The sequence below is a fragment of the Lynx rufus genome, unplaced genomic scaffold (assembly GCF_022079265.1).
Source record: "Lynx rufus isolate CCGP_SWC_20201006 ecotype Redwood Valley unplaced genomic scaffold, mLynRuf1.p SCAF_5, whole genome shotgun sequence".
NCBI lineage: Eukaryota > Metazoa > Chordata > Mammalia > Carnivora > Felidae > Lynx > Lynx rufus.
Window position 1 is genome coordinate 10,448,208 of NW_025814867.1, and position 10,538 is coordinate 10,458,745.

General features: G+C 51.3%; 1 protein-coding gene across 1 annotated transcript; it reads right to left on the bottom strand.

The window, feature by feature from the left end:
- Nucleotides 1-3,425: 3,425 nt before the first annotated feature.
- Nucleotides 3,426-5,741, bottom strand: POMGNT2 (protein O-linked mannose N-acetylglucosaminyltransferase 2 (beta 1,4-)). Its single transcript, XM_047099775.1, has one exon. The coding sequence runs from the start codon at nt 5,640-5,642 to the stop codon at nt 3,900-3,902; it is 1,743 nt and encodes a 580-aa protein (XP_046955731.1). The 5' UTR covers nt 5,643-5,741; the 3' UTR covers nt 3,426-3,899.
- Nucleotides 5,742-10,538: the final 4,797 nt, after the last annotated feature.

The following is a 10,538-nucleotide window of genomic DNA, read 5'->3' on the forward strand; positions in this document are numbered from 1 at the left end:
GGCAGGTGAACCTAGACTGCCTGACCACACAGGGGTGGCCGAGAGGGGCGGCCAGAGACTAGACAGTCAGGGGCTGAGGAGCACCCCTCCGGTGTCTGCTTTGCATCAGGTGTCCAGGTGTGCTCCCCTCCCAGCCTCGCACTGGCCTGCTGCCACCCCCCCCCTCCCCCACAGCCAGCAAGGTGACCTCAGAGCTGGCTCACGGGGTGCGGAGGGAGCCCTTGGTTATTGTGAAGGGCTTGTCGGAGGGGCTTCCTGAGCACCCCAGATCCCAGCTCTCACGCTGCCCTTCCCTTCCCCTGATCCTTTGATGGGCCGTGTTAAGACACAAATTTAAAACAAACAGTAATGACAAAATGTTAATACCCTTAATGTTAAATACGCTCTTATGACTCCCATATACTAACAAGCAATTCTTGCCTACTAAATCTCCAATGTTTAAAAAAACCACAAATATGGGGCACCTGGGTGGCTCAGTCGGTTAAGCATCCGACTTCGGCTCAGGTCATGATCTTGCGGTTTGTGAGTTTGGGCCCCACGTCGGGCTCTGTGCTGACAGCTTGGAGCGTGGATGGAGGCTGCTTCAGATTCTGTGTCCTCCTCTCTGCCCCTCTGCCGCTTGCACAGGTTCTCTCAATCGCTCTCTCTCTCTCAAAAATAAACCTTAAAAAAATTTTTTTAACTGCAAATATGGGGATGATGGAAATAATCTACATCTTGCAAGGGCGTGGGGGTACAAAGAAATATGTATGAGTGAAACTCACGGAACTCTACACTGAAGATTTTTGCACTTCAACTACGTGGCAATGAGAAAGAATGAAATATGGCCCTTTGTAGCAACGTGGATGGAACTGGAGAGTGCGATGCTAAGTGAAATAAGCCATACAGAGAAAGACAGATACCATATGTTTTCACTCCTATGTGGATCCTGAGAAACTTAACAGAAGACCATGGGGGAGGGGAAGGAAAAAAAAAAAAAAGAGGTTAGAGTGGGAGAGAGCCAAAGCATAAGAGACTCTTAAAAACTGAGAACAAACTGAGGGCTGATGGGGGGTGGGAGGGTGATGGGTATTGAAGAGGGCATCTTTTGGGATGAGCACTGGGTGTTGTATGGAAACCAATTTGACAATAAATTTCATATATTAAAAAAAAAAGATCTATGCACTTCACTGTAAATTAACTAAACATCAATGAAAGAAATATGTTAAAAACAAAAAGAAGAAGCAAAAGAAAAAAGTCAGTGCTGTCGAAGGGCCTGGGCTGGGCTGTTGGGCACATAGGTCCAGGTTCGTGCCAGGTAACAGATGCTGTGATCTGGGGAAAGGGTATCCATTTTTTTTGTGAGCCCGTCCAATGGAATGGTCTACAGCCAACCAGAATCTTGTTTTCAGAGAATAACTTTCAGTGACATGGTGAAGTGTTCATGTTATAATGTTAAGAGAAAAAAAAAAACCAGAGTTATAAATTTGTGAAAAGCCATTTGGACACAGGCAGAAATCCATCATTTCACTGAAACAGTGAACCATTCATGGCGCCTCTTCTACATCATGATCCACGCACATAAACACCCACACAGAGCCACTAGCCTGTGGGCAACCCCGTGCAGGAGCAGAGTATCAGGCCATGACGGGGGCACGGCTGGGGTTTGGGGGATGCGGCAGGCCCTAATTACCAAGGAGCTGGAGGAGACACACACTGAATTTTCCAGAAGAGTTGCCCCTTGAGCCAAGGTTTTGTTTCTTTTTAGGTAAGGTATAATGTACGTAAAGTATATAAAGTACACGAATCTCAAGTATAAGCTGATGACTGCTTACACGGATAATCGCTGTGTGACCACCGCCCAGCTCGACATTCCCAACCTCCCCAGTTCCCTTGTGTCCATCTGTCTTTACCCTTCCCAGTAGAGATCCTGACTTCTACTGCCATAGATTTTTCTTCTTCTTCTGGCACTTCATGGAAATGGAATCGTACAACATTTATTCTTTCACTCAACATTGTATCTGTAAGATTAACACTGCTGCGTATACCCAGATTTCTTTTTTTTTTTTTTTTAATTGCTGTGTCCTTGGCATGAATCTACCTGTTGATAAAACTCTGGGTTTAATTTCTGGCTGTGTAGAGCCGTGAAGATTTTATACATGTCTTTTTGATGACATAAGTACTCGTTTCTCTTGGGTATACTTAGCAGTGGAGTTGCCAAGATACAGGGTAACGATGTGTTCAGCGTTAGTGAAAACCCACCAAATGGTTTCCAAATAATTGGGTCATTTTACCTCCACACTGGCGGTGTGTGAAACTTCCAAATGAACTGAATCTTTCTGTGTGGATGAACGTGGCAGTTGGAGAAGGTGGCATATGGAGGCTACAGTTAGGGACAAAGATACTCTGGGTAAGAGGAATGTCAGGGAGGCACAGGTGGCCGTGAGAATGTGCCACTTTAGATCTCTTACTCTGAACCCACCACCAACCGGCACCGAGGCCATGCTTCCCACAGCAGCCCTCAGCCAGTGACCAGGCTACTCATCTAATTCACTTTGGCTCCAGAACTCCTGATCGGCTTGGTGCGACAATCTGAGAACTGAGCTACAGCCTGGGACTCTACCTCCTGGACCCCCTTTCTGTCCCTCCCAGGAGTCAGACTTGCAACAGGTTCTCTTCTCTCAGGACACAGTTGATCTTGGCTGTTTCCACGGAAGCCAGACAAAGGTGGAATGTCAGGTGTGCTATTTGGCAAAACTGCTCACAGTAAAACTGACGTCTGACAGATAAGCTACATCTGCACTGGAAGGGCTGTGAATGAACTAAAATATCTGGTGGGACGCCGGAGCTGGGGGCTCCCCCGAGTGCAATGGCTTTAGAATCCGGGATGTTCCTTGAGGGCCCTGGGAACTAAGACCGTTGTTTGAAAGAGAATGGCTCCTATGGGGCTTCTAAACCAGTGGCCCCAACTACTGACATGGGTCTTGCCCCGTCACCCTCGAGCAGGCACTTGCGGAACAGGGCGAGGATGGCCCCGGGGCTGCTGTGAGGGCTCCTCCTGCAGAAGAAAAGTGCTTTACGCTGTTCTGCTGAACGTCCTGTCCTATGTCCTTCTAAGGGGACCCGATGCCAAGTGTGGTCTGCTGTGGTCTTGGGAGTCCTCTGCAGCCTAAGAAAACCCCCTGGTGGACACTGCTCTTGCTCTCCACAGCCCTGTCCCTCCCGCTTCCAGCCTCGTTGCCCCACTTAGCCGGAAGTGCGATATCCGTCCAGCGATCAAGAGGAAATCCAACCAGCCTGTCTCACGTCACAGTCCTCGGTGCTTTCCCATCACCACGTCGCCTCGGGTGACAGCTGAGGTTAAAGAGCATGTGGGTACCGACTAACAGCCCGCTTCCTGCTGTCCAAAAAAAAAAGACTGGACCAAGATGTTTATAATCATTTAATGAATGTTCCACACACACCTTCACTGTGCTACAGGCGAACTTCATGATGACGGAAGCTGATGAACCACCCACCCAAGCAACCACGTGATCTACTCACAGTTTCCAAACACCTGGAGATCAACCAGAAGGATTCCGTAGGGAACGGCACGATTACTCGGCCAGAGGCTCCTTAGGGTTCCTACTTTCCTTCTTCCTTCTCCTCCTCCTCCTCCTCCTCCTCCCGCTAAGGACCTTCTCCGTGGTCTGGATGCTCAGGATGGGAGAAGGGGGCTGGGAGGGTCCCATCATACCAGGGCAAAGAGGACTGTGGACCCCACACTCCAGATGCAGTAAGATGACATGGGGGCACAAGCCTGGGGCAGGCCTGCTCAATAAATAAACAATTCCCAGAAGCCACCACACGGGGCTAGTGGGCCCAGGGCCACTGAGCTGGAGGAGCCACGCCCCCACCCAGGCCTGGCCACGGCACGCTCGCTACGTGTTGCACACCAGCACATCTGCGAAGGGTCCCAGGAGGATCTTGTTGAAGATGCAGCGGACCCACACCAAGTAGGTAGTGAAAGGCTTGATGTTCTCGGTGAAGGTGTGGTTCTGCAGGGCCAGGATGTAAGGCACATAGGTGTTCTCGCCCTGCTCCTGGAGCCACACCTCGTACTTCACCTCCCTCACCTTCAGGTACTTGAGGTTCCACGGGATCTGCCAGGACACGGTGAGGCGCGCCTCGGAGGCGCCCTGCACTGACGCCTGGCACCGCGCATCCCGGACCTTGCCTGGGTAGAGGCCGACAGTCCACTTCTGCTTCCGCGGCCCCGGCCGGCCCTTTACGACGCGCCGTATGGTCTGGATGAGGGATGGGATGTCCACCTTGGTGTCCTGGTAGATTCGGAAGAGCCACTCAGGGTTCCGGCAACAGAGATGCCGCGGGACCTCGCGGCTTTGCAGGATACGGGCCTGCTCCGCCCGGTCTAGGTGAGCGATGCCCCCCTGGTCCCAGGGCCGTTCAGGGTGCGTGACTGTGTTCTCCGGCATCATGTTCCGCCAGGCTACGTACTGGAGGTCCATGCCAGGCAGCGTGGCCAGCGTCTTATAGGGCGTATAGTGGTCGGGATTGACAGCATACGGGAAAAGCTCGACCACAGTGGCCCCACGGGGCAGGAAGAGGGCAGTGACCAGCTGGGCCCCGTGCATGCTGACCAGCATGGAGGCGTTGCTGACCAGCCGCACGACATCTGCAAAGGCGTGGTCCTCCAGGGACACCGTCACCGTCTTCATCTGGAACTCCTGGGCCAGGGCCAGCAGCAGCTCTGCCTCGTTCAGGATGAGTCTGTTCTGGGTACGGCTGAAGACCAGAATGTAGTCTTCGCCTAGGGGAGCCCCTGCCCGGCTCACGTTCAGCTTTTCCATCATGAACCGTGCGAACTGCCGGATCTCGTTGCCCGAGACCAGGACGTTAGCCTTCGGGCCCTGGGGCTGGACGAAGCCATACTGGTACCACGTGGTGACCTTGGAGAGACCCACGAAGGCATGGGAGAAGCACAGCAGCCGGCCCAGGGTCCTGAGCTGTGCCCGCAGGAGTGGCTGCTTCGGGCTGAGGAGCTTGTAGAGCTCAAAGTGTGCGCCCTCGCTCCAGCCCTCCATGAAGAAGAGCCGGGCCTCGTGGGCCAGGCCGGGGAACTGCCTCAGGGTGTAGAAGAGAGGCAGCAGGTCGTCGTGGAAGACGTGCATGAGGTTGTCGGGGTTGAACCGGTTGGCGAGGAGCGCCACGTCGGGCACGAACACGGGCTTCGGCATGAAGCGCAGGGCGGCGGCCGGCAGCTCCACGAAGTTGAAGTACTGGGTGTTGTGGTCCTCCACGGTGGACAGGTCGAGCAGGGCCGGCTGGAAGCGCCGGGAGCCCAGGTTGGGCAGCATGACGGACGCGTTGCCGTGGAAGAAGATGAACTCCTCGGCCTCGCTGGAGTAACACAGCCACTCGAAGCGGCAGAGGCGGTCAGTGTGCGTGCGGCCCGTGCACACCATGTGTGTGCCGCCCTCCATCAGGGTCTGCAGCGCCCTGGGGTAGTCGATCCTCAGCGCGGGGCCCGGCTCTGGGGCCTGGCGGCCGAGGGCCAGCTCCTCCTCCAGAGCGGCCGCATGCTCACGCAGCCGCACGTGCTTCCACAGGACCGCTGCCAGCACGGACACCAGGAGGGCGTTGAACACCGCCGACAGGTGCATCCTAATGCCACCACGGGGCCCTAGTGACAGGACAGCCCCCGGGGAGTGCCACAGGCCTGGCGGGCTCGACCCATCTCTGCGGGCACGCTGACGATCGGCAAAAGCCTGCGGGAGACAAGGAAAAGGGAAAGGTGTCGGCACGGTCTGTCTGCGGTCACCTTAGGCTCCTGCGGCGTGTCGGGCACTGTGCCTGCCACAACGCTGGATTCTCTTTTTGTTTTGAGAGCGAGCGTGTATGCGGGCACCGATCAGGGGAGGGGCAGAGGGGGAGAGAGAGAGTCTTAAGCAGACTCCAAGTTCAGCGTGGAGCCCCACCCGGGGCTGGATCTCACGACCCTGAGGTCATGACCCGAGCCAAAGTCAAGAGGCGGGCGCTTCACCGAATGAGCCCCCCGGGCGCCCCGGCACTGGATTCTTGAACCATCTTGCGCGTTCGAAGGTGTGGTAGATTAGACGGCCGTTCCAAATATTCACTGCCTCCCTTCCCCTCTGCCTCCACAGGGGGAGTATACATCCCTGCATCTTGACTTTGGGCTTGACCGCATAACTTGCTTTGGCCAATGAAGTGTTAGCAGAGAAGGCATAATCGGAGCCTTGAAAAGAGCGTGTGTGGCTGGCCTCGACCTCTTTATACCTATGATATTGCCGTGAGAACGTGTTCAGCCTAACCTCCGGTCCCAGGAGGAGTGACACGCGTGTGGAGCAGCGCTGCTCCGGCCAAGCCCAGTGTAGCTCATCTGACCCCCAGGTTCAGAACCAAGATCATCAGAACCACCGGTCAATGCAGGGACGTCTGAGCTGGGTAAGTGCTTATTGTTGTCCATCACGGAATCCTGCGGCTGTTTATTATGAAGCACCACTATGGCCACAGCTAACCAGAGGACCTGTGATGAGAGGCCACGGGGAAAATCCCGGGTAGGGACCTGGCATTGCTGGACTTTTCCTTACGTGGGACTGAAGGCCTGTGAGTGTCGCTGCCAGGCTGTACCCCAGGACCCCAGTATGCCCCTTCTTAGGACACACAGCAGGTGCACCTGCGAGATACGGGGGACCCTCTGCTCTTGTTTAAAGCTCCCGTTTGGAAATCATGCCTTTCAGAGTCCCATGAAAGGACGGGTAGGTTTGTGCCCCCTCCGTGGTCCAGTAATAGAACTGTGTCTACACGTCACCACTGACACCCCGACAGAGAGGCCTGGCTGGGCTACACCACCTGCTCCATTTTTCTGCGCTCCGGGGAAGGGTGACACTTGCTGTGAAGCCCAGGACGGCTCAGACTGACAGATCTCACGCTCAGGCCTCACAGGAGGAGCACGCGTAACACCTGATGCCTACACGGCACTGCGCTGGGGAGGGACGGAGCTGCCCCTTGATTCCCTTGGGGCTAGCTTTGGACTCTTGGTGTCCTGCAACTTCCCTCTCCCTGCGATCACAAAGATCAAAGTGCAGTCCTGCTCAGAAAGAGGCAGTGGCTTAGGCTGGGTTCCCTCAGAATTGGAATCAGGGATAAGGGTTGGAGTCAAAATAGTTTGAGAAATTATCCCAAGAAACCTGTGTAGGAGAGTAGGGAATTAAGAGGGACAAGGAGTGAAGCCAACAGAGGGCACATCAATGAGCCCGTCGCTACTCTGCGAAAGCCAGGCTACTCGTCTACCAATTCCTACCCAGCATCAGTTGACAGTCATTCCTGGGGACACTGTCTCTTCCAGCCTATCCTCATCTAAGGGTTGAGCACGCACACATTCGTACATATGCACATTATATTCCCCACCAAAACATTTCACAAAGATTACTCTGACTAGCTATAATGTACTCCAGTGTTTCCTTTTCCAGCCCGATATTCTATTCTGTTTTAAAAGGTGGGGAAGGGGGGGGTGGGTGGGTGTTCACCTTAATTGATTTTACAGCCTAACAGGGTCGGCAATTTGCTGTTTAAAAAATACTGGTCTAGACCACAAATTCTCAAACCTGCCTGGTTGTCGACATCCCCAGAGGCACTCACTAAAACTGTATATTCCCAGGCACAGATCCTGGAGGTTCTGATTCAGTAACAGGTCTGGAGTATGGCTCAGGCATCTTTTCTTTTTCCTGTCCTCTTGCAGATTATTTGAATTAATTTTTATCTATATATACTGTTTTTGAGTGTATTTCTTGGTACAGATTCTCTAGTGGTTGTTTTAGGCATCATACTATTGACATGCAACTTCGCACAGTCTACTAGTATTGACATTTTACATCTCGACTAAGTAAAGAGACCTTATCTCTGTTGGGCTCTTTTACCCTTCTCCCTTGCAATCATCTTCAACATTTCCTCTACAGACATTAAAATCCACATCAGACAGTATTACAAATTTGGTTTCAACTGTCAAATGTCATTTTCTCGAGAGGGAAAGGAAAGCCTATTACATTTACACATATTTTTATTCTTTCCATTCTTTCTTTGTCCCAGGTTTTCTTTGGTTATCATTTCTTTTCTTTGGAGAACCTCCCTTCATTACCAGTGTAGGGAAGTTTGCTGAGAACAAATTCTTAGTTTTCCCTCAAGTGACAAAGTCTTGATTTCACCTTCATTCCTAAAGAATATTTTCACTGGGACAGAACTCTGGAGTGACAGTTCTCTCTGCACTCTGGCCTCCACATTTCTGATGAGAAATCTACTGCACCTAAACTGCCATTCCCCTGGACATAATGCATCCTTCCTCTCATGTGGCTCTGAAGAGTCTGGTTTTCAGAAGCCTGATGATTATCAGGTGTCCTGGTGTGGGTTTCTTTGGGTTCACCCTGTTAGGGCTTCATTCACTCTTGAATCTGTAGGTTTGTATCTCTCACCAAATTTGGGAAATTTTCAGCCATTGTTTCTCTGATACTTTTTCAGCCTCCAGGTACATGAATGTTAAATATTATATATATATAATTGTAAATATTTATTATATATATAATTATAAATTGTGTGTGTGTGTGTGTGTCTTTTTAGGTCTCTAAGGCTCTCTTCAATTTTTTTCCAGTCTATTTTCTCTCTGTTGTTTAAATTGGATAATTTCCATTGTTTGTTTTCATGTTCACTGATTTTTTTTCTTCTGTCATATCCATTCTCCTATTGAGCCATTCCAGTGATTTTTTACATTTTGGTTACTACACTCTTCGGTTCTCAAATCTCCATTTTGTTCTTTATATGTTTCCTTTCTTTGCTGAGACTTAGCCTGGGCATTTGGGGTATAATGTTATGATACTCTGGAGCTTATATTAAACCTTCTATTTTAGCAGGTTTTTGCAAGAACCATGCTAGTGGGGGAAGGAAAAGGACACCGTTGGATGAGAGGAAATCCACGCTCCCCGTGTGGCCTCCACCAACAGCACCCTGGCAGGGAGAGTGAGAGACACAGCAGAACCAGGGAGTAGGAAATCTCAGCTCCTCAGCTGGCCTCTACTGACACCCAGGGGGTACCTCATCATCACTGGATGGGGGTCGAAGTCTAGGCTCCAGTGACACCTCAAGGGGACTGTCGTGGTGGGGGGAACATCTTGTTACCTCTGGGTGGTGGTAAAGGTCCAGGTTCTCATCCAGACCCATCGGGGGAGGGTAGGTTGGGGTGCTGAAGGTGGGGGTGGGTACCTGGTTGGTTACCACAAAGCAAGGATGGATGTCTAAGCTGTCCATTCAGCCTTTACTAGAACCAGGAGGGAGGGGAGAAGCAATTTTCCTTGGTGTTTTGCAGGAATAGGGTGTTACTCTCCAAAAGGTTTGTTTCGTTAGGCTGTTCCTTTTCCAGTCCTTTGACGAGAGAGAGCGAGCTTTCCTTGGGGCTTTTTCTGGTCGATGCTCACTGGCATTTCTGGGTTGTGGGCTTCTTTGGCACCCAGTCTGGGATACATAGGAGGCAAATAGAAAATCCAAGGAACTCAGCACTGTGTTCTTCTCTCCACCTTTCAGTCTTCTGATGTTTTATACACAATGTCCTGTATTTTTAGCTGTATTAGTGGATGGGTAGGGATAAATGTGTCTACTCTGTTTGGACCAGCACCCAAAGTCTCATTGGTATCTGCTTTTTTACTAAGCTCCCAGGTGATTCTGGGGGGTACAACCACATTTGAGAAACACCAAGTGGCTCTTAACCAAAGAACTAGGCCATGAATCCCAAGAGCCCCCAAAGTCTTAATGTATTCCAGCATCAGTTCAAAATTGTAAGTCCAAAGTCTCATCACCATGGGATATGGTGAACGAGGGCTTCCTGGAGCCTTGAGTACCTAGTGGTTTGCAGACCCTCATCCTTGGGGGCCGAGGGTGGTGGTAGGCAACAAGGACACGAGGCCAGGGTCGTGGGCCCCCACTTACCTCCACACAAAACCAAGCACCTTTAATTTCATATATTTAGAGGTACTCTAGGGGGTTGAATAATGTCTAAATTCAGGTCTACCCAGAACCTCAGAATGTGATGTTATTTGGAAAATGGGTCTTTACACACACAATTATTTAAGGATCTTGAGATGAGATCATAATGGATTAAGGTGGGCCCTAAATCTAATGAAAGTGTCCCTAGTGACAGAAAGTGACAGAAAACACAGAGGAACGGAGCAGGCAGCCATGTAAAAACAAAGACAAGCGACTGGAATCATGTAGCTATAAACCAAAGACCACCCAGGACTACCAGGAGCCACCAGAAGCCAAAAAGGGGAAGGGTTCTCTCCTTGAGCTTTTTTTTTTTTTTTTAATGTTTTATTTATTTTTGAGAAAGAGAGAGACAGAGTGCGAGCAGGGGAGGAGCAGAGAGAGAAGGAGACACAGAATCTGAAGCAGGGCCCAGGCTCTGAGCGCTTAGCACGGAGCCCCACACGGGGCTCAAACCCACAAACTGGGAGACCATGACCTGAGCCATAGCTAGACAATCGACTGAGTCACCC

What these genes read in the sequence shown, in the direction of transcription:
- POMGNT2 (XM_047099775.1), bottom strand. Translation starts at nt 5,642, where the DNA reads ATGCACCTGTCGGCGGTGTTCAACGCCCTCCTGGTGTCCGTGCTGGCA.